This window comes from Ictidomys tridecemlineatus, chromosome 1 (assembly GCF_052094955.1).
Source record: "Ictidomys tridecemlineatus isolate mIctTri1 chromosome 1, mIctTri1.hap1, whole genome shotgun sequence".
NCBI classification, from domain to species: domain Eukaryota; kingdom Metazoa; phylum Chordata; class Mammalia; order Rodentia; family Sciuridae; genus Ictidomys; species Ictidomys tridecemlineatus.
This window is the reverse complement of record NC_135477.1, coordinates 216,479,247-216,504,617: the sequence shown is the minus strand read 5'-3', so window position 1 is coordinate 216,504,617 and position 25,371 is coordinate 216,479,247. Positions and strand designations below refer to the sequence as shown.

The 25,371-nt window shown below is 34.1% G+C and overlaps 2 protein-coding genes and 1 pseudogene across 2 annotated transcripts in view; 2 read left to right on the top strand and 1 right to left on the bottom strand.

Annotated features, from left to right (window-relative positions):
* The window catches only part of LOC101973121 (uncharacterized), a 112,008-nt gene extending 99,791 nt beyond the window's left edge, over positions 1–12,217 (top strand). The window contains exon 5 of the mRNA XM_021722504.3: positions 12,167–12,217. The gene's annotated coding sequence lies outside the window, so the exon portion shown is untranslated. The remainder of the gene's footprint in view (positions 1–12,166) is intronic.
* Positions 1–25,371, top strand: part of Ndufaf2 (NADH:ubiquinone oxidoreductase complex assembly factor 2) — a 172,573-nt gene that overhangs the window by 99,789 nt on the left and 47,413 nt on the right. The window contains exon 2 of the mRNA XM_005319592.4: positions 12,167–12,256. Within this exon, the coding sequence (XP_005319649.1) occupies positions 12,167–12,256 (90 nt within the window). The remainder of the gene's footprint in view (positions 1–12,166; positions 12,257–25,371) is intronic.
* Positions 1,209–2,486, bottom strand: LOC101972830 (nucleosome assembly protein 1-like 1 pseudogene; annotated as a pseudogene).

Here is a 25,371-nt window from a genome sequence, read left to right as displayed (position 1 = left end):
GTCACCTTTTAACCAAAAATGCCATGCATCATATTACTGTGGTTCTTAGCAATGGAACTATTTTATTAACAGTAAATAAGAAAATTTATTGTTCATGTGGAACACAAACAATTTATAATAAGTTCATCATTTCTTAAAGTGTAATATTCTTCATATGTGGTTGTAGACTTAAATTTTACAAAATTTATTCATGGCTTTTTAAAAAATTTATAAGTCAGATTTAAGGAAAAGAATACTGGTATGCTATTACCTTGCCAGAAAACATTTTCAGTATTACAGGAAATGTGTGGCTTGGGAGTTTTTTGTTGTCTTTCTGGGTGTAGTTTAAGACCTTTCAGCTATTGGGGTCTGAAAGGCCCACCTATAGTATATAAGGTATTTCATAATAACCAAGCATTTTTATATAATTTCCAATCTACTACCATGAAATAAGCTGGAATTCCTTATAAAAAACCTGTAACTCTGAGGAATCTAACAGGATTTTTTCTAGTCTGTTGAACTAGTTAGCCATTTTAAAAATTCTGAAAGCTAATGTAAGGCCTCTTTAATTGCTTTTTTTTAAAAAAAAGTAGTACCTGCTGGGATCTGTTGAGATACTCTTCCATGCTCACATAAATATATATAGAATATGTGAAATTATAGAAACATCATATTTTCAAGTAGGAATACTTCATTTGAGCACTCTGGGAAAATAATAGCTATGATAGTTATTAATTAAATACTAGTTTTTAATTGGAGTTCTGTAATGATACCATATACAAACTTTATAAATGCTAATTTTAAATCTTAAATGGAAAGAGCTCATGCTTGAGAATTAGAAAAATGTATGGTTCAAAATCCAGCTATACTATTTTATTCAGCTGTGTATATTTGAATAAGATGGAGAAATATGAAAAGCAGCTAAACACTGCCTGGTACATAACATTCTCTTAATTAATAGATGCTGCATCTGAATAACTTTAGTCAAATTACACTTTAAGTCATATGTAAAAATGGCTTTCAGTGTTAAGAATCCCAACTTTTGTACTCATAATTGATGTTCATTTTATTTACAATGCTTCAAAGTGACAAGGGTGTTTTTTTTTGCAGGGCCAGGGAGTAGGGGTTGGTGAGGAGTACTAAAAATTGGTGTCAGGGGTTCTTTTTTTTTTTCTTTTTTCTTTTTTCTTTTTCTTTTTTTTTTTTTTTTTGAGACATCCAGACAGCTTTTATTGAAAAGATTTACTGCAGCTTTTGACTTCTTCAAAGAGCTGATAACCCTCATCTGCTCTTCACCTTCTTCATCATAATCATCATTATCATCTTCAATAGCTTCTCCAGTGAAGTATAACACTGATCTAGGGATTATACGCTCATGTAAAAAGTGACCAATTTCAAAGTCTGCAGCCAGAATAGCTTTAGCATCACCATCCAGATTCCACTGTCAGGAACTTCAGGAGGGGCAAAAAAATTAAAGAAAGAATCATTGGAAACTGTTTTAGTCAGGGTATGAACTGTTCCTCGTCCCTTGTGTTTATGCTGCTTCTTAATAGTTTTCAAAGTGACATTCTTTCCTTTTTTCCAATCTATCTGGCACCCTGTACAACCCATAATTTCAGGTCCATCAAAAGAAAAGAGACTAGAATCGTCTGGTTCTGTCCTCATTCTGTATGTCTTTGTCAACACTTCATTTTTGAAATTCATTGGTTTCAAAGTGAAATTCTAAGATAAAACTCATGGGCTGGCCAGCACCTGAGAACTTCACTTTAATATCTTTCAAGTACTTCAGAATGGGTTCATCATGTTCCTGAACCATGTCACTGAGCAAGTCAACATTCTTAAAAACAGTAAACCAAAATTCAGAAATTCCTTTAGGGTCTTCTTTTTCTTCATCTTTTTTCTCATCTTCTATCTTGGCCTTTTCTTTCAGCTCCTCCAAAATTTCCTCTTCTTCATCTGGTTTCCATCCACATTCTTCTTCTGTAGGTTCATAAACTGCATTAATGATCTCAAATCTCTTATCAAATAGAGGTTGATAGAGAACAGCATACTTCCTTTCAAGATCATGAACTTCCTCATAGAATTTGGCTTCTCTCTGTGTACATTTAACTTGAAGGTTTTTGAGAGCATTCACTCATCTTTTAATTACCCTAGGCAAGCTTTCAATGTATCCTGTTGGTGTTTCTACCAGACCATCAAGTCTTTCTTGAAGAGCTGCAAGAATCTGAGGATTCTGCATCATCTGAACAGTCAGCTGGCACACTTTGATTTTTGTTTCTTCACCAGTTTCTTCTTCTACTTCTTCAACATCATCCAAATCTTGATCAAGTTCAGACTGTTCTTTGTTGTCAATGTCTGCCATGTTGTAGGAACTTCAAATACTTTTAAAATAAACCTGAAAAGTTTGGCACAGTACTGCACATCTGTAATCCTAGCAACTCCACAGGCTGAGGCAGGAGGATTCCAAATTCTAGGCCTGCCTCATCAAGGTAGGAAGACCCGGCTGCTAGTACTGGGACCCAGGCGATCGGAGCTGCCCATGCAGTGACTCAGGGAGGCAGCAGAGATGGGAGGAGCAGGAGGTGGTGCCCAGAGCAGATGGCACCAAAAAAGCCCAGGGGTTCTTTAACATTGAGCTACGTCACCAGTCTTGTTGTCATTGTTGTTTTGAGACAGGGTCTCACTTGCTAAGGCTGGCCTCAAATTTGCAATCCTGACTCAGCCTCCCGAGTAGCTGGGATTACAGGCCTGTGCTACCACATCCAGCCACTGTGACAAAAGTTGTGGTTCTTGACTTTCAGTAGCCCTCACTTTCATACATTATACATTGACACTTCTAAGCCTCATTTTGTATGTAGAATTCAGTCTTTAATACTTGTAATTATCACCTGACTATACTGCTTGCTGCCACTTCCATACAGGGCAAAAGTCATACAGTAAGAATCTTATCCTGACCTTTCTACTTCATCACCATTTCTTCTTACCAGGGGCTGCTCTCAGATATCAAAGGCCTAAAACTTGCTTATTTTTAAGGGGACAGCTGTCACAGAGATAAGTCACCTCAGTCAGCCCATCGTCTCTTTCTACTCCAAAGTCCTCTCCAGCTTCAACTCGCCTCTCATCCTGCTGTACCAGTGAGAAATATTGGTCTGAAAGTAGACAGCTTGTTGAAATTCCTCATACAGATCACATGTGCTTGTGGTTATAGCCAAATTACGCTTTTAACTTTGGTTTGGGACTGGTGGAAGAAAATCTCTCCTATGCTATCGTATATATCTTGTGAGTTCTGAAGCTTTGAATTTAAACATTAAAGATTACCCCCCAAATCTGCCCGGGCTTCTGAGGATACATGAGGAAATAGGGAAAGAGATACCTGGGTCTGTTGTCTCATTCTTCAGGACTGTTGGTGTCTCCTGTCACCCACATCTGTCAATTGTCTTATTCACCTACAGGGTCACTAAAACCCTAGAAAAGCAGTATTTCTAGGTAGCAAAATTAATAATTTATCATTTTTAACCTAGTTAGTCAGCTTTCTTTCTCTGACCAAAATACCTGACAAGAGCAATTTAGAAGAGGAAAAATTTATTCTGGGATCATGGTTTCAGTGGTTCAGTCCATGGTCAACAAAATCCTTTGCTCTGGGCATGAGGTGAGGCAGAACATAATGATGGAAAGGCATGGCAGAGGAAAGCTCTTAGCTTATGGTAGCTAGGAAGCAGAGAAAGATATATAGCCAGGACAAGATATAGTCCACGGCCACACCCCCAGTGAGTTCCTCCAGTCTGACCATACCTGCCTACAGTTACCACCCAGCAGTTCATTCAAGTAAATTCATCTGTCTTGGATTAACTCATTAATGACTTTACAGTTCTCATAATCTGATTATGTCACCTGTGAACCTTCCTACATTGTCTAACACTTGAGCTTTTAGGAAGGATACCTCATTTTTAAACCATAACATCATATTTTTTATAATATGTGTCATATTCCATTTTAATTTTTAAAATTTTTTATCATTGCTCAGGAATAAACTAAAGGTCTTATTCAACTTTTAAATGTGTAAGAACACCCAATATGCAGAGGAAGGGGAAATTATTTCCAATTAAAACAAAAGATAACTCCTCTTCATTGATTCCCCTCCCTCCCTCCCTCCCTTCTTTCCTTTCTTTTGACCAGTGCTACGGATTGAGCCTGGAGTCTTGCACATGTTTGGCAAGCACTCTACCACTAAGGTACATCCCCAACCCCATTAATATTTCTTACCAGAACCAATCTTTACCATGATGCTTACAAAATGGTAATTATTCCAACCCTGGCACTTGCTCCATATTTATGTTAGTACTCTGGTAAGTAAAAGCCCTTTTGTCTCCCGAGCTTATTTATCTGTCTGTCTGCCTTTTAGCACTCTGGCTTTATGGAATCCTGATTTGTTTGTTTCCAGTGGTATATATTTCAACATTTTGGTCTCAGGCTCATTTTAAAGTCATCACAGGGCTTTTTTTTAAATGGGATATACATTGATATTTATCATTAAAACTCGAAGTGAGAATTTTAAAATTTTATTAATTTACTTAAAAATACCATTAATAAAACCATTATATATTAACATAAAAATATATAGTCTTACCTTAATATCCCATGGGGAATTGTATCCTATTGCAGATACCAAAGTTTTCAAATGCTGCAAATGATGTAATATTTGCATACGTCCCCCAGACAGCCTCCCATATACTCAAAGCATCTCCAAATTACTTATTATATCTAATACAGTCTAAATGTTATATAAATAGTTGTTATACCATGTTGTTTAGGGAGTAACGATAAGAAATAACCCATAAATGTTCAATACAGATGCAGGTTTTTAAAAATATTTTGAATCAGCAGCTGTTAAATCTGTGGTCACAAAACTCATGGATTGTGGGTAGGGCTGAGTGTATTGTTTATCAGAAATAACTATTTTCCAAACCAGAAAATTTTAGGGAAAAGATGATCATTGTTTCATGCTTTTATGAATCTGTTCAGTGTCTGGCTTAATAAAAGATGGCTAGATTTTCATATCACTTTCTCATTCAGTGTGTTGCTATATTATACATCATGTAACTTTTGTACATTTATGATAGTTTATAGTTGATCATTTAAATTGTTTCTCACATTTTGCATTTTCTGGTAATAGTTTAATGAATATTTTGTGCACATGTGTTATCAGTAACAGTCATTCTTAAACATACAAAGAGTTCCTACAAATCAGCAAGTAAAAGACCATAGGAGAATGGTCAAAGGACATGAAAATTTCGCACAAAAAAAGAAGTACAGAGCCTCTCAAAATGAAATAATGCCAGCCTTGTTCACTAAAAGAAAAAATATCTACAAGTTATCATTTTTAACCTATTATTTGGCAAAAAATTAAAGGGCAAAAGTAACCAGGCACAGTGACATACACTTGTAATCCCTGTGACGTGGGAGGTTTAGGCAGGAGCATGGCAGGTTTGAGGCCAACCTCAGCAATTTAGATCCTGTCTGCAAATAAAATATAAAAATGACTGTGGATGTTGCTCAGTGTTAGAAAGCTTTTGGGTTCAATCCCCAGTTCCTTCCCCCCCAAAAATTAAAAGCTTAGGGGGGAAATGTGTATATATTTTTGAAAATGTATATTTGTGGGAGTTAAATTGGTGAAACTTTTATGGACCACAATTTGGAAATAGTTGTCAATATTATAAATGAACATTCCATTTGACCTAGCAGTTCTTCTGGGAGTTTAGCTCCTGTATATATTTATACTGATTTGAAAAGACATATATGTAAGGTTATTCATTGGATCATTGTTTATAATGGCAAAATATCAAGAGCAACTTAAATAGTCATCAATAAGGAAAAAGGAAAATATTATGATAGACCCATTCTCTGTACTATCCCACGTTTATTAAAAATTATGAAATTGGGGGAAATTTTTAAAAGAAGGGAGAAAAGAACAAAAAATAAAAAGAAAAATGATAAAGCAGCTCTTTTGTACTTGTGTTAAAAACTCCCAAGATTATTAAGGGGAGAGGGGGAAGCAAGATACAAGCAATATAATTGGCATGGTGTTAATTTGTGTATAAAATCATATACATATATTTGCCCATCTGTAAGCTATCCCTGGAACTACTTCAGAAACTGATCATTGTGTTGACAGGGAGAAAATTTAAATGGCCAGGAGACAGGAGTGGGAGGGAGACTTTCACACTTGTGCTCAGATAGCTTATTCAGAAAATAAATGATTTTTAAGTTCTTAGGGGAGACATCACAAGATTGTCAATAAAATCTATATCCTGAAAATGAAACTTAAAGTATCAAAAAGTCCTAGAATTTTCCTGAGAAGATTCACTCTGATTATTCTTGGGGAAACTTGATCTGAAAATAGAGGATATCTGGGCTTTCTCCCTCTACCAGTGGATTTGGAGTCTTTAATGAACATTTTTTTCCTCTGTAAAGTTCATCCCTGCTAAATTCCTCAAAGAATTTTTTCTCTCAGCAGTGTTCCGTCTTCTTCTTCTAGGTCAGAAATCGGAAAAAAATTAGGGGGGTAAAAGGGTAGAAAAGACCAAAAGATATTTTCCCATGGTGGAGTTTTATCTCTCAAAAAGAATTTCCTTGGTGATCAGGATATTAGATGAATCACTGCACTTTACTACTTCATCCTCAGATCTTGAAGTTCTACCTTAATTTGGAAGACTTACTTTGTGTGATGTGCCTGATGTATGTTTTTTAATCCGCATGAATTTTCTTTTAATATCATTTTAATTTGCTTTATTGCTCATTCAATCTCTTTGATTTTTGTCTTGACATTTAAAACACACTTAAACAAAAGAAATATTAACACACTTCTACAGGTGCTTCCTTTTTCTTTAGAATTTAAGTTGTGGAATAATGATAAAAATTTCATATTCTATGTAGCAGGAAAAATATATATGCATAACTTTAATCTTATAAATGTGTATGTATTTCTGTTTTTGTAGATTTGTAATCTACAAAGTATTAATGAAAGGATATTTTAAGTAGTGGGGTTACGGATAGATTTTTATATTCTTACAACTTTCTGTATTTTCCAGATTTTCTTCAGTGATTATTTAGTGAATGTTGAATGACTTAGGATTTCTATGTTAAATGAGTTGAGATATGTTTTCTATATTCTAAAAATATAGTGAAAGGAGTGGTTTTTATTTTTTAGAGATAATTTGTTTTTAATATTCTTACAAATAGTAGTTACTTTTGATAGTAGCTTAGCCCTTATATTTTACTAACTAAATGTCTTAGGTTTATAGATGTAGTATTTATAGATATCTTGAAGTCTGTTAGTATAACTTAGTGGTTAAGTCTCCAGGGCTAGAGTCAAAAGATCTATGTTCACATCTTGACTCTTGTTTCTTAGTAAATGACCTGAAGTTAATGAATTAAGTTCTCTTTAAAAATCTCTCCATTTATAAGATGAACTAATAATAGTAACCTCATGAAGTTGTAAAGTTTAAGAGAAATTATTCATACAAAGTTAAAATTTAGTTGAATGTCATTCACATGGTGAACATGCCATAAATATTAGCTATTTTTAAAATCTGATCACCCCTGGAATTTGTTATGAAATGAAGGGTAAACACATCCAAGCAAGACTTTGATATTCATCAACCATTCTGTGTCCACAGGAATTTCTTACTGTTTATATTGGTTCCTTTGCCTTATAAAACCATATGTGTTGCTGAGCCTCTCTGATTAAACTACTGTGGTCTGCAGTATGGTTTCCCAAGTACAGTCTACAAGATGATTTCAGGTGATACATGACAAATCTTTACACTTAACTTGTATATCTATTTTGTTATATGTGCATAAAATATATACCTAGTGCATATATTGGTATCTTTCAGAATAAGATAAAAAGAGAGCATTGAAGGATTGATTGCTTAGAGCATTGCTTAGAGCCTCACTAAGTTGCTCCGCCTGGCTTTGAATTTGCAATCCTCCTGGCTCTGCCTCCTTAGTTGCTATGATTACAGTCATACACCACCACACTGGAAAAATTCCTATTTTTAAAAAAATATCTTTATTTTGTTTATTTATTTATCTTTATGTGGTGCTGAGGATTGAACCCGGTGCCTCACATGTGTGAGATAAGCACTCTGCCACTGAGCCACAACCTCAGCCCCAGGACTTTTTTTTTTTTTTTTTAACAGAGAAAAGAACACACAAAATTTGTTACATGCCTAAGGCATGGGAATATAAGATTCTAGCTTTAGAACTTTGTTCTCTAGAGTCTCCTCCCCATATCTATGTCCAGGGTTTCCATCCTGATCCTGGAAGCTCAGTAGAACTGATGAAATTTGTCTTCCATCTAAACTTTTGTCATCTACCCTGTACCTGGAAATCTTTTTATTTTTTTAACTAAATGAGTTACATATTGTTTAAAACAAATGAATAGAAAATCTGACATTTTCTTAGGACAATTAGCTGAATGGTAGCCTGCTTTTAAAAATTTAAGTTTCAAAAATAAATTGTTATTTCTTTAATCTTCAAGTCCAAATACTATTAACCATTATAGTCTTCTTGAATTCAAATTTTATTTTTATTGTTTCAATTAAATCTAATGTTTTTTACTATTAAGTAAAACAACTATGTATTGGGATTTTTAGTGCCCATTGAGTACACCAATGTGAATGTCTTATTTTTTTTTTTTAGGATTTATTAAGTCTAAAGTCACATTAAATTAAATGTTTTTGTTATTAAGTTGATTTTAAAATATAAATTAGACCCTAAAATTTGACACATGAGCATACACATCAATTTGCTTTATTCATGAGGATAGAAGTGCTTTTGCTATGATGACTAGGTTGTCTTTACAAGTACTGCACAAAAGCATATTAATGTAAGTGCATAGTTTGTACATAATTTCTTAATGAAAAATATAAATTTCATTTATAATTTATAAAAATCAATAATACAAGTAGGATTTATTCCCAAGAATGAAGTAGTTTTAAAGCTGTTTGTTTTAAGGGGAAAAGAATATATGATTATAAAGACTTCATCTGATAAACTCATAGTTTCATTTTATATTTTTAAAGATGTATACTTTTAAAAGCACAACTTTGATATCAACTATTTTTAAACAAAGATTTATTCAGTGATTATCAAGGGATTAAACAAGTTCATAAATTACTGTTCCTGTGTTTTCATTTACACACAAAAATAGATATGACTTTTGATTTTTAAAATTCTTGAGAGACCTTACATGAAATTTATCGACCAAAAAATAGGAATGAAAAGTTGGGTTTTTTTGTGTGTCACATATATACAGATACACTGGTAACGTGTTCTTCACTTGTGCTTCTGAGAGATCTAGAACTCTATCCCTTTCTTGTGTGCTGAACTCTCTTGAGGTCCACGTAAGACCTTACAGACCACACACATACATACTTTCAGAATCCTTTGTACTATTATTTTTTTGTTTTAGACCATGTTCTTTCTTTTAGCTGTTATTGGTAAAATAACATACTTATATCTGGGTATTTAGGTAAGTACCATATGAAGACATAGGCATTTGACTTTCAAATATTTTGAAAACTGATACGAAGTATACTTTATAGTAATAACCATTGTTATGGTATATTTATGTATGAGTATAAACAGCATTTTAGTGAAAATACATTTATATATATTATGCCTCTGCTATGACAGAGAAATGCAGCTGTCATTGTTAATATTTTCTTTTTACTCTAAGCCTTGTCCCTATAACTTAGGGACATTTACTACAAATCCCCTGCCCTTCTGTAGGTTTATTGCATAAGATAAGATAAGGAAATTATAACTCCTCTTTATAAACCTTAAGGAACTTGCATATTAGGATTCAATCAGACTGGTTAAATGAGTTTATAATGAAATGCAGAGCTTTCCTGGCCACATACTTCAGGGTTATTGGCCATTAAATGGCTTGTCTATGAAATCCCAGACTTTTACTTATTCTTCTAAAAACAGGAAGTAACAACCAGCCATTTGGTCTTCTCAGGCTGTCCTTTATCCTACACATTCACTCCCAGGAGCCCTTGTCCACAAATGAAGGAATCTTAGTTAGTAAAACTGCAGGAAATATATAAGAGAGATTTGCAGGCAACCATGTCAGTTTCTTTAATTATGTTGCCCATATAGTATGGTATAACTATATACTAAAGAGTATATAGTTATACCATACTATATACTCTTTAGTATGGTATAAGATTGGCTGAGGAGGGTTAAAGAAAGGAGTGTCCCATAATGCCCAGACTTCTATCCAAGACTGGTCTAATTACTATTAAGTCATACTGCTCCCTTTATCATTACTCACTGGTGTCTTCTCTGTCTCAGCTCACATTCCCTGCAGTACAGAACCATGCTTGTTAACTGTTGGAAATAGAAAGCCTACCTAGTTTCACCAGCTCAAAGATTGAATGATAGGCAAACATTTTGAAGCCACCATTTTGACAAAGCAGCTTTGAAGGATATAATCAAGACTTTAAAATAGAAGAAAATGATGAATAGTTTTATGCCTTCTATATGAACTTAAACTACATTTTAATCAACTATATATTTTTTAATTTAATTTTTATTTGTTTTAATTAGTTATCCATGATAGTATAATGCATTTATGTACTTTAATATATCATTTATAGATGGGATTTAATTTCTCATTTTCTGAGTGTACATGCTATAGAATCACATTTATCATGCAGTCACATATATGCATAAAGTAATAATGTCTGTTTCATTCTATTATCCTTTCTATCCCCACATCCCCTCCCCTTCCCTCTACCTAATCTAAGGTAACTATATACTTCTCTAGTTCCCCACCCCTAATTGTGAATTACCATATACATATTAGAGAAAACATTCGACCTTTGGTTTTTGAGGGATTTGCTTATTTCACTTAGCATGATATTCTCTAACTCCAACCATTTACTGGCAAATGTCATAATTTTATTCTTATTTAAAGCTGAGTAATATTCCATTGACTATATATACCACATTTTCTTTATTCATTCATCTATTGAAGGACACCTAGGTTGGTTCTCTAGTTTAGCTGTTGTGAATTGAACTGTTATAAACATTGGTGTGACTGCACTACTGTAGTATGCTGAGTTTAAGTCCTTTGGGTATGAACTGAGGAGTGGGATAGCTAAGTCAAATGATAGTTCCATTCCCAGTTTTAGGAGGAATCTCCATATAGCTTTCCATAGTGGTAGTACCAATTTGCAGTCTCACCAGTAATGTATGAATGTACCTTTTTTCTCACATCCTTGCCAACATTTATTGTTGCCTATATTCTTGATGATTGCCATTCTGACTGGAGTGAGATGAAATCTTAGTGAAGTTTTGATTTGCATTTCTCTAATTACTAAAGATGTTGAACACTTTTTCATATATTTGTTGGTCAATTGAATTTCTTCTTCTTTGAAGTGTCTGTTTAGTTCTTTAGCCCATTTATTGACATAGTTATTTGGGGTTTTTTTGGTGTTAAGTTTTTTGATAAACTCCTCATTTTTGAGAAATATAAGTAATAGGCATTTCTCATCCCATCCTTCTTTCCTCTGTACCTTTTTCTTTACTGTTCTCTCTGCTTTCCTGTTTTTACATTTCTGCCATTTCATTCTGCATGTCCATCTCACACCTGAAGCACCATATCTGAGGCTCATCACTTTTTGTCCCTCTTTCATTATATTCCCTTGAGAGGTAGTAACTCAGGCCATAGAACCCATCTTGTGGCTTGGATCTATTAAGTTTTTCAATATACTGTGGGGCAAGGGTAGTACCAATTTCTAATGGTCTATAATGGGTAGTCACAGCAACGTGTGGCACCTCTGGTGTATATACTTGTGAGTTTAAAGGCAAAAAACACTAAAATTCTTTTATGAGTTATTAGTGTCTTGCAGGATTGATTGTTCCTTTTCCTTATATAAAATCTATATTTATGCTCCCCAAATTAATTTTGCATACTATGGAAGACTGTTTTAAAATTCTATAGTTCAGAAATTGTCTTTTTAATATATAATTCTGAATAGAATCTATTCTTTTTCCTTCTAATTTAATTCTTTTACAATATCAAGGTTGTGAAGTATCAAAAGAGAAGACATTATTTGTAATAACTACTATGTTATGTTCATTTAAAAATGTATTTATCACTTTTGTCTTACAGGACAAACTATTCGAGAAAAAAGGATTGTAGAAACAGCAAATAAAAAAGAAACAGACTATGAAGTGGGGGATATCCCAACAGAATGGGAAGGTAAGATTCTGCTTTTAGTAGAATTATCTGAGAGGCAAATTGTTTAACAAAATTTTTTAATTTTAATTTTAACAGAAGTTAATAAGAGCATATATAATTACATACTTCTCTTTTTTGAAAAACCTTTTATATCCTGAATCCATCAAACTCTTTTTAAACATTGCATTTCTTTAAAATTTATGAAGTTGACAAACTTTGGAAAGGGAACGCATGTATAACAAAAAGAACTATGAAGCATTAGCAGAGCTGGGACTAAAGTGAGGCAAGCAAAACTCCACATATGCAAAGTTAAAGAGATACCCACCCTGCACTTGGACAACCCCAGGATTTAAAGCCAATTTCTGGCATGCACTAGTTACATGAATTTGAGAAACATACTTTTCAGTCTTAGTTTTCTCTTTTATAAGTTGTTGAGAATGCTTGCTGTAGATACCATTTGGAATATTTATTCAAGGCACAGTGACCCTGTTAACTGATCTCCTGTTTAGACAAGGATGGATGGTTTATCCCTATCTTATACTCTGAAATTAAGTAAAAGATCAAAGGGGTATAAAGCAGCAGGAACTAATCTGTCCTTGTGGCTTGGGAAGTAATATATGAACATGAGAGCTTGAGAGTAGCCATTTTCAATCCACCATTAAAGTTTTATTGCAGAAAAAGCTGATCAACAGAGAAGAAAACTGAAACTACTTTGCAAAGAAAATACATAAGAAAGCAAGAATATTTCCTAGATTTCCAACAGCTCTTCAGTTACCAGTTATATTTCTTTCTTAATGAAGTTTCAGTGCAAATCAGTATTCTAACCAGGACTTTATGTCCTTAATATACATTTACCTTTTTTCCTTTCCAGTTCCTTACATAGTGCCTGACACATGGGAAGGCACATAGTAAGTGCTCAGTAAGCAACCTTATTAAATACCTAAGGTCTAGACTATGTTAGGCTTTGTTATTTAGCACTAAAAGAACCTTACCTGAAAATATATAATCTTGAAAAAATGTAGACCCCACAGTGATAATGGTAAGAAACCACGAGCAGAATATTCAAGAAATATGGGATAGCATAAAAAGGCCAAATTTAAGAATTATTGGGATAAAGAAAGGCCTAGAGGTCCAAACCAAAGTAATGAGCAATCTATCCAATGAAATAATATAAGAAAACATTCCAAACATGAGGAATGAATTAGAAATCCAAATTCAAGAAGCCTATAGGACACTGAATGTACAAAGTCACAATAGATCCACACCAAGGCACATTATAATAAAAATGCCCAACACACAGTCTAAGGAGAGAATTTTAAAAGCCACAAGAGAAAGCAATCAGATTACATATAGGGGAAAACCAATTAGGATAATGGCAGATTTTTCAGCACAGACCCTGAAAGCTAGAAGATCCTGGAACAACATATATCAAGCTCTGAAAGAAAGTGGATGCAAACCAAGAATCTTGTGTCCAGAAAAATTAATTAAAGTTTAGATTTGATGATATAAAAACCTTCCATGATAAACAAAAGCTAAAAGAATTTATAGCTAGAAACCCAGAACTACAAAACATCCTTGGAAAAATATTCCATGAAGAGGAAATGAAACCAACAATGAAAATCAATAGAGGGAGGTAGTATCCTAAAGGAAAAACTAATCAAAGAAGAAAATCAAGTCAAGTTAAATAATAAAAATAAACAAATATGGCTGGGAATACAAACCATGTCTCAGTAATAACCCTGAATGTTTAAGCCTTAATGGCTTAAACTCACCAATCAAAAGACATAGGTTAGCAGATTGGATAAATAAAAAAAGACACAACAATATGCTGCCTCTAGGAGATTCATCTGATAGGAAAAGACATACACAGACTGAAGGTGAAAGGTTGGGAAAAATCATACCACTCACATGGACTGCAGATGCAAGTAGGGGTTTCCATCCTCATATCAAATAAAGTAGACTTGGGCTGGGGATGTGGCTCAAGCGCTAGCGCGCTCGCCTGGCATGCATGCAGCCCGGGTTCGATCCTCAGCACCACATACAAACAAAGATGTTCTGTCCGCCAAAAAACTAAAAAATGAATATTAAAAAATTCTCTCTCTCTCTTTAAAAAAAAATAAGTAAATAAATAGAGTTCAAGCCAAAGTTAATCAAAAGAGACAAAGATGGACATTATATACTGCTCAAGGTATCCATACACCAACAAGACATAACAACCATAAATATATATGCCCCAAGCATTGGAGCAGCTTTGCTCATCAAACAAAGTCTTCTCAAGTTCAAGAGTGAAATTGACCACAACACAGTACTCATCAGTGACTTTAACATACCTCTCTCACCACTGGATAGATCTTCCAAACAAAAATTGAATAAAGAAACAATAGAGCTCAATTATACAATTAATAACTTTGACTTAACTGATTTATATACAACATTTCAACCTTTATCAAGTGGGTCCACTTTCTTCTCAGCAGCACATGGATCCTTCTCTAAAATAGACCTTATACTATGCCACAAAGCAACTCTTTTTTTTTTTTTAAAGAGAGAGAATATTTTAATATTTATTTTTTAGTTTTCGGTGGACACAACATCTTTATTTTATTTTTTTATGTGGTGCTGAGGATCAAACCCAGTGCCCCATGCATGCCAAGCAAGTGTGTTACCGCTTGAGCCACATCCCCAGCCCACAAAGCAACTCTTAATACAAAAAAGTAGAGATGCTACTATGCATTTTATCAGATCATAATGGAATAAAATTGTAAATCAATGACAAAATAAAAAATAAAAATTACTCCAACACTTGGAGACCAAACAATATGATACCGAATGAACAATGGGTTACAGAAGACATCAAGGAGGAGATTAAAAAATTCTTAGAGGTAAATGAGAACATAGACACAACATATCGAAATTGCTGGGACACTGTGAAAGCAGTACTCAGAGGAAATTTTATTTCATGGACTTCATTCCTTCAAAGAAGAAAAAAATCAACAAATAAATGACCTAACATTTCATCTCAAAGCCCTAGAAAAAGAAGAACAAATCAACACCAAAAGCAGTAGAAGACAGGAAGTAATTAAAATTAGACCTGAAATGAAAACAATTGAAAAAATTGACAAAGCAAATGTTGGTTCTTTGAAAAAATAAATAAAATTGACTGACCCCTAGCTACACTAACAAATAGAAGGAGAGAGAAAACTCTCCAGCATACATGATGAAAAAGGTAATATCACAACAGACACTATAGAAATACAGAGGATAATTAGAAATTATTTTGAAAACTTATACGCCAATAAAATATAAGATATTGAAGGCATCCACAAATTTCTTAAGTCATACGATTTGCCCAGATTGAATCAGGATGATATACACAATTTAAACAGACCAATATCAATTGATGAAATAGAAGATGCCATCAGAAGCCTACCAACCAAGAAAAGCCAAGGACCGGATGTATACACAGCTGAGCTCTACAAGACCTTTAAAGAAGAACTAATACCAATACTCTTCAATTTATTTCAGGAAATAGAAAAAGAGGGAGCACTTCCAAACTCATTCAAGCTAATATCACCCTGATTCTAAAACCAGAAAAAGACACATCAAAAAAAGAAAACTTTAGACCAATATCTCTAATGAATATAGATGCAAAAATTCTCAATAAAATTCTGGCAAATTGAATACAAAGACATCAAAAGTTAGTGCACCACAATCAAGTGAGATTCATCCCAGGGATGCAAGGTTGGTTCAACATTTGGAAATCAAAAAATATAATTCATCATATCAATAGACTCAAAGATAAGAATCATATGATCATCTCAATAAATGCAGAAAAAGCATTTGACAAAATACAGAACCCCTCCATGTTCAAAACGCTAGAGAAACTAGGGGTAACAGGAAAATACCTCAACATTGTAAAGGCTATCTACTGTAAGCCCCAGGCCACCATTATTCTAAATGGGGAAAAATTGAAGGTATTCCCTCTAAAAACTAGAATAAGACAGGGATGCCCTCTTTCACCACTTCTATTTAACATAGTTCTTGAAACACTGGCCAGAGCAATTAGATGAAAGAAATTAAAGAGATATACATAGGTAAAGAAGAACTCAAATTGGCACTATTTGCTGATAATATGATTCTATACCTAGAAGATCAAAAAGCTCCACCAGAAAACTTATACAACTAGTAAATGAATTCAGCAACATACCAGGATATAAAATTAACACCCATAAATCAAAGGCATTTCTGTGTATCAGCAACAAATCCTCTGAAAGGGAAATGAGGAAAACTACCACATTTACAATAGCCTCAGGCAAAAAAAAAAAAAAACCAAAAACTTGGGAATCAACTTAATAAAAGAGATGAAAGATCTATACAATGAAAACTACAGAACCCTACAGAGAGAAATCAAAGAAGACCTTAGAAGATGGAAAGATCTACCTTGCTCTTGGATAGGCAGAATTAATATTATCAAAATGACCATACTACCAAAAGCACTGTATAGATTTAATGTAATTCCGATCAAAATTCCAATGGCATTCCTCACAGAAATAGAAAAAGCAATCATGAAATTCATCTCGAAAAATAAGAGACCCAGAATAGCTAAAGCAATCCTTAGCAGGAAGAGTGAAGCAGGTGGCATTACTATATCAGACCTTAAACTATACTCCAGTCTAATAGTAACAAAAACAGCATGGTATTGGCACCAAAACAAACTGGTAGACCAATGTTACAGAATAGAGGACTCAGAGAGACTAAACCCACAAAATTACAATTATTTTATATTAGACAAAGGTGCCAAAAACCTGCATTGGAGAAAAGGTAGCTTCTTCAACAGTTGCTGATGGGAAAACTGGAAATTCATCTGCAACAAAATGAAATTAAACCCTTATCTCTCACCAGCACAAAAATCAACTCAAAGTGGATCAAGGACTTAGGAATTAAACCAGAGACTCTGTGTCTAATAGAAGAAAAAGTAGTCCCTAACCTTTATCATGTGGGATCAGGCCCCAATTCCTTAATAAGATTCCTACAGCGCAAGAATTAAAACCAAAAATCAATAAATGGGATGGACTCAAACTAAAAGTTTCTTCTCAGCAAAAGAAACAATCTGTGAGGTAAATAGAAAGCCAACATCTTGGAAGCAAATTTTTACCCCTCACACATCAGATAAAGCACTAATTTCTAGGGTACATAAAGAACTCAAAAAGCTAAACACCAAAAAATAAATAAATAAATAAATAAATAAATAACCTATTAATAAATGGGCCAAGGACCTGAACATACACTTCTCAGAAGAGGATATACAGTCAATCAACAAATATATGTAAAAATGTTCAACATCTCTAGCAATTAGAGAAATGCAAATTAAAACTACTTTAAGATTTTATCTCACTCCAGTCAGAATGGCAGCTATTATGAATACAAACAACAATAAGTGTTGGTGAGGACGTGGGGGAAAAGATACACTTATACATTGCTGGTGGGACTGCAAATTGGTGCAGCCAATCTGGAAAGCAGTGTGTAGATTCCTTGGAAAATTGGGAATGGAACCACCATTTGACCTAGCTATCCTTCTCCTCGGTTTATAGCCAAAGGACTTAAAATCAGCCTATTACAGTAGTGCAGCCACATGAATGTTTATAGCAGCACAATTCACAATAGCTAAACTGTGGAACCAACCTAGATACCCTTTGGTAGATGAATGGATTAAAAAAATGTGGCATATATATACAATGGAATATTACTCAGCAATAAAAGAGAATGAAATCATGGCATTTTCAGGTGAATGGATGGAGTTGGAGGAGATAATGCTAAGTGAAGTTAGCCAATGCCCCCCCCCCAAAAAAACAAATGCAAAATGTTTTCTATGATATAAGGAGGCTGATTCATAGTGAGGTAGGGAGGGAGAGCATGGGAGGAATGGATGAACTCTAGATAGGGCAGAGGGGTGGGAGAGGAAGGGATGGGGCAAGGGTTTATTAATGATGGCGGAATGTGATGGTCATCATTATCCAAAGTACATGTATGAAGACATGTACTTTATATACAACCAGAGATATGAATAATTGTGCTTTATATATGTAATAAGAATTGTAATGCATTCCTTTGTCATTTATTTTTTTAAAAAATCAATTTAAAAAGAAAAGCAAAAAAAAAGAACCTTAACTGAAGTACCAGTGTCTAACTTATTTATCACTTAACACTTATTGAATGTATAGCTATTTGCCTGGTATTGTGTCATTGCTTTTAAGTCCTTATCATGTTTAATTATCACAATAATTCTGTAAGGTAGACACTATTATAATTATACTCATTTAATGGATAGATCATCTAAGTCCTGGAAAGGTTAGATAAATTGCTTTGGTTATATAGCTACATACATATCTGTTGCCTCTTGGTGGTCATAGCATGTTAACTTACATGTAGTAGCTATAGGCATTATGTTATGTTTATGCTGGCATGTGAATATAAATATTTCAGTGAAAATATCTTTCTCTTATTAGCAATGAAAATACGTGGAACTATGAGAAAAGAACAAAAATGTGTATAGATAACAGAGATATTTTTCTAGGAAATACAAATTACCAATTTCTAGAAGGAATAATTGAGCATTCTTATTTTAATAAACTTTCCAGTGATATAAGCTACATTTACAATTCTCAAATAATGCTTACGCCTTCTTATATTGAGTCTATTCTGTCATTTTTTCCAATAATAGCATAGAATTAAAATGTTCATAAAAATAAATTAAGTTATAAATAAATAAATAGGTAATGACTCATATTTTTCAGCCTTTGAGACTTTCAGAGAATTAGAATGAAGTTTTAATGCTTTTTATAAGTGTTTTGTTATAGTAGTTCAGCATGACTATCCCATTGGGCATATTCTTAAAACTAATACATCAACCAAACACTGAAATGAAAGTTATTTCTACAGTGGTACACATTAATTAAATATAAAAAATAAGAAGAACTTTGCACCATGAAAAAATTAAACTAAAATATAGACAAATAATACTGTACAGAGAGAAGCAAAGAGAACAAACTTTTAAAATAAATGGTGTTGACACCAAATAAATCCAATGTTTTTTTCAGGTTCAGATGAATAAAAACTAGCATTTATCAATTATTAGTAGCAGAATACAGGTACACACAAGTTGCATATTATTGATCAATTTGGGTGAAACAATATGCCTATTGAAGACCTGCGAATTTCTGGGTGGGAGAAAGACAAACCAGATAAGCAAATAAACCATGTTATATGCTAGTGGACATATAAAAATAAAAGAGAGAAACCGCACAGGAGTATTTGGGAAGGTTTTACAGTTTTAAGTAGTGTTTAGAAAAGGCCTTGCTGAGAAGATGAGTTTTTAATAAAGACAGAAGAAGGAGCTGGCTGTGCTAATAACAACTAGAGGAGGACTCCTGGCACAAGTGCAAAAGCCCTGAGGCAAAAACATGCTCAGATGTTAAGGAATAGCAAGGAAGTCAATATGACTGGGATAGAGCCGGAGAAAGGTAATAGGAGATAAGTTTAGAGAGTTAGCAGAATGCCCAATTTTGTGGGGCCATGGAGGCTATCCTAAGCACTCTGGACTTTACTCTGAATGAGATTGTAAGCCTCTGGAGAGAGTTTTGAAAAGAGTATTCATATGCTGAGTTATATTTAATAGTATTACTTTGGCTGCTACATTGCAAAGAAACCCAAGAGACATAGTCAAAACATGCAGCCAGGAGGTTTTAGTAGTACTTTAGGGCAAAGAATAGTTGTGACTTGGACCAGAATGATGTAGGAATGGAAAACAGTAGTTGAATTCTGGATGTATTGTAAAAGTAGATCCAATGGGATTTGCTGACATATTAGATGGAGTGTAGGAGGAAAGCAATCAGTAATGGCCTATAATTTTTTGGCCTCACTTGGAAAAAAGTGAAGTCGCCATTAACTGATAGACAAGCCTACAGGAGGAGCAAATTAGGGGAGTAAACAAAACAAATTTAGGTCATGGTAAGTGTGAGGTATCTATTTAACATACAAGTAAAGATATTAAATTGTTTGTGAGCCAAGTGTTTAGTGGAAATATTTGGTTGGCAATAAAATTTGTGAGTAGCAAAACAAATGGTATATAAAGCAAGTGAATGCTATATAAAGCTGTGAGCCTAGGTGAAATCACAAAGGGAATGAGTGTCCATAGAAAACAGGGTATTCAAAGACTGAACCTTGTGCTCCTTCAAGGTTTAGAGACAATGGAGACAAAAATGCAACAGCCAGAAAAGTAGGAGGAAAAAATGAGTCACATCTAAAAGCCAATTATCAAGGAGAAAGAAGTGATGAGTAGTGTCAGATGACGACTGAAAATCAACCATTTGCTTTAATGAACAGAGAGGTCTTTAGTCCTGAGAAAAATAGTTCTGTAGAGTGACAGGAGCAAAAGCCTGATAGAAATAAAGAATAGGAAGAGAGAATTTGAAGAGAATGAGTGCAGTCTGTGTTTATGAAAAGTTCCTCTGTAACGAAAAGCAGACTCATGAGGCAGTACCTGGGCAGGAAACTGGAGTCAAGAGAAGAATTTCATTTTGTTTTGCTTTAAAGCCAAAAAAAGCTAACAGAGTTTTGTAACAGTAATGGGGAAGATCCAATACAAATAGAAGCATTTATAATGCCGAAAGAGAAGTCCTGAAGAAGGCAGGGTAGGACAGGCTCTAGTATTTGCACTTTGACAATAGTATGGAAAATTCATCAGTAGTATATGGAAAAGTAGAGTTTATGGGCATGGATCCAGTAGATGTTGTGGTGAGAACTTACATGAATTCCCTTCTGATTCCTCCTAATTAAGCAGGATGGTTTAAAATTTTTTTCTAGATACAAACAACAGCTAAAGACAAATTTGAACTCAAATTATCTGGTCTACAAAGTTTTCACTTCCTGACCCCCACCCCCAGCAGTGCTGGGAGTTGAACTTGGGGGTCTCCTTCATGTTAGGCAAGTGCTGTACTACGAGCTACACCTCCAGGCTTTTTTTTTTTTCCTACTTTATATGATGCTGCCTACCTCCTTAATAACTTGATTAATGCCTACTTATTCATCACATTTTGGAATAGACATTAATTCTCTTTGAAAGTCTTTTTCTGACCCCAGCCTCAGCCCCCAAATGGTGCTGAATAGGATATTCCTGTTTTGTTTTCATTTACTTTGTGTCTCCCCCGGTAATAACACTTATACTCTTGTAGAGGATTCTGTTTAGTTTTCTACCTCTTCCCCTTGGACTTGAAGATGTTTTTGTTTTTGTTTTTGTTTTTGTTTTTAGATATATGTGATAGTAGAGTGTATTTTGACATATTATACATAACGTGGAGTGTAACTTCACATTCTTGAGGTTCTACATGATGTGGAGTTAATACTGGTCATGTATTCATATATGAACATAGGAAAGTTATGTCCGTTTCAGTCCACTGTCTTTCTTTCCTATTCCCATCCTCCCTCCCTTCCCTTAATTCCCTTTTGTGGACTTGAAGATTCTTTAGGATAGTCTCTACCTTGTTCATCATTGTATTCCCAGGGCGTAGGTCAGTACTTTACATAAAATAAGTATAAGCTTAATCAATATTTGCTGAATGAATACATTTGAAATTGAAAGTATAAAAGGAAGAGATACTGTGGGGACTTTGCTCATTTGCCAAAGATAAATTAATCTAAAGAAAGTTATGGTATAGCAAACACGCAATTATTTCCGAAAATGTATAACATTTTTGGGATACCTGTGGGAGATAGTATAGTACTAGCTACTGGATGGTCTCACAGAGTTTCAGCAAACCTTTTAAATTTAACCCATACCATGATGTATAGTTCTTATATAGAACTTCTCAAAAATCTATTTCTCTATAACTCAAATAATATTTTATGTTCCATTTTTGTGCCTTTTTATTGTTTTTGGTAAGTTTAAGCTTCTTTGGTATTAACAGGAATACACATTATTGAGAAAACCTGAAAATATATAAAAAGTCAACTATAATTGAAAGAAACGGAATAGCCAGGCTGTTGTGGCTCAGTGGTAGAGCACTAACCTGTCATGTATGAGGTACTGGGTTCAATCCTTAGTACTGAATAAAAATAAATAAATAAATAAAGGTATTATGTCCATCTACAACTAAAAAAAGATTTGAAAAAGAAGAAGTAGAAGAAAGAAACGGAACAGCCCTAAACCATTATTGATTGATTGATTGATTGATGGATGGAAAGTTAGGTTATTTATCACATGTACTAATTAAAATGTTAGAATAAAAACTTGGAATAAAGCTATATAAAAATTATTTTCCAGAGATATTAGAATATATCTGTTAAACACTGCTAATTAATAATGAATATTGTGTTTTATCATGTACATCTTTATTGCTTTAATATTAATAATTTTTAACATGTCTTTCTTAGGTCATAGGAACTACCCACCAATAATTTTTTTTTTTTTGAGTACCTGGGATTGAACTCAGGGGCCCTCAACCACTGAGCCATATCCCCAGCCCTATATTGTATTTTATTTGGAGCTAGGGTCTCACTGAATTGCTTAGTGCCTCGATTTTGCTGAGGCTGGCTTTGAACTTGTGATCCTCCTGCCTCAGCCTCCACAGCTTCTGGAATTACAGGTGTCTACCACTTCACCTGACAAGAATTTTTAAAATTTCATAAAACAGTGGTCATGGAATGATGCTATCACTGTACCAGCATCAGAAAACCTAGGTTACATTCAAATCTTGCAGAGGCTATTTACTATCTTAGTCATTTGGACAAATTGATTTTCTTCCCTGTTTTTCACTTATTAGCTTTAAAAGACAAATTCAGAATCCTTTAAAACTCCATCTATCTCGATGTTCTGTGAGTACATAATTCTAGGTGTATCTCTATTCAACTCATGTCCCAACCCAGAGTCTCTGAGCCTATTGCTCAACCAAATTGATTGTCTGGGAATGACTGAGAACTATTGGTGATTTTTATACAATGATAGCTATACATATTAATTATTTATTACTGCGTTAAAAAATTACTCCAAAAGTTAGAGACTTAACAGACATTTACTATCTCATATTTTTAATGCATCAGGAAGCCAAATGTAGCTTAGATATGTATCCTCTGGCATGAGGTCTCCCACATAGCTGAGGCAAGGTGCTTGTCTGGGCTCCATTCATATTCCACTCAGGGATGATAAACTTTCAAACTCATTTATGTGACTGTTGTAGTCCATCAGAGATCCAGCTTGGCTTGGGTCTTCTCTGGCTATTTGCACAAGGCCCTCAGTTCCTTGATATGAGTAACTTTGTAAATCTTGATATGAAGTACTGGTAGCCCTCCAACTTCATTATGGTTTTTGAAGTTGTTTTGACTACCTTGGTCCTTTGCATTTCCATATACATTTTAAAATCAGCTTGCTACTTTATACAAAAATGCCTCATGGAATTTTGATTGAATTTTGTTAAATGTATGGATCATTTTTGCAGAGAATTGCCATTTTAGTAAGAATCTTACTAAAATGTACATGGCTTATCTCTTAATTTCTTTAGGCCTTCTTTAATTTTTCATGACAAAGTTCGTGTTTTTATTGTATGGATTCTATATATCTTTTGTCAGATATACCTGTAAATATTTAAGTACTTTTAAAATTTTTTATTTTTTCTTTTTAATAATGCATAACGTTAGAGTGTATTTTGACATATTATACATACATGGAGTGTAACTTCCCATTCTTGTGGTTGTACATGATTTAGAGTAACATTGATCATGTGTTCATGTATATCTGATTGATTCTATAATCTTTCCTATTCCCATCTGTCCTCCCTTCCCTTCATGCCCCTTTGTCTAATCCCGTGAACTTCTATTCCCCACCACCACCGTTGTGTGTAGCATCCACGTATCAGAGAGAACATTTGGTCTTTGGTTTGAGGGTTTGGATTATTTTACTTAGTATGATGGTCTACAATTGCATGCATTTACAGGCAAATGCCATAATCTCATTCTTCTTTATGGCTTGGTAATATTCCATTGTGTTTATGTACCACGTTTTATTTTTCCATTCATTTCTTGGAGGGCTAGGTTGGTTCCATAGCATAGCTATTGTGAATTGAGCTTCTACAAACATTGATATGGCCACATCACTATAGTATGCTGATTTTAAGTCCTTTGGTTGTATGAGGAAGGGTGGGATAACTGAATCAAATGGTGGTTCCATTCCAAATTTTCTGAGGAATCTTCCCTCCTGCTTCCTATAGTGGTTGCACCAATTTGCAGTCCTAACAGCAATGTGTGAGTGAACCTTTCTCACCATATCCTCGACAACATTTATTGTTATTTGTAGTCTTGATAATTGCCATTATGACTAGAGTGAGATAAAATCTCAGTGTAGTTTTAATTTGCATTTCTCTAATTGCTAGAGATGTTGAATATTTCTTCATATATTCATTGAACAATCATATTTCTTCTTCTGTGAAGTGTCTATTCAGTTCCTTTGCCAATTTATTGATTGGGTTATTTGATTTTTTTTTGATGTTAAGTTTTTTGAGTTTTTTATACATCCTACAGATTAATGCTCTCCCTGTGGTGCACACGGTGGCAGATTTTTCTCCCATTCTGTAGGCTCTCTGTTCATATTCTTGTTTCCTTTGTTGTGAAGAATAGTTTGATACCATTCCATTTATTGATTCTTGATTTTGCTTTTTATACTTTCAGAGTCTTGATGAGAAAGTTGGTTCCTAAACCATCATGATGGATATTTGAGCCTACTTTTTCTTCTAGTAGGCACAGGGTCACTGATCTAGTGCCTAGGTCCTTGATCCACTTTTGAGTTAAGTTTTGTGACAGATAGGAGTCTAATTTCATTTTGCTACCTACGTATTTCCAGTTTTCCCAGCACCATTTGTTGAAGAGGCTATCTTTTCTCCAGTGTATGTTTTGGCGTTTTTGTCCAGTATAAGATAACTTATTTATGTGAGTTTGCCTTTCTTTATGTCTTCTATTCTGTACCATTGTCTTCATTGTCTGTTTTGGTGCCAATACCATGCCTTTTTTGTTTGTTTGTTTTTTTGTTTTTTTTTTTTGTTACTATAGCTCTGATTTAAGGTCTCATGTTGTGATGCCTCCTTCACTTTTCTCAC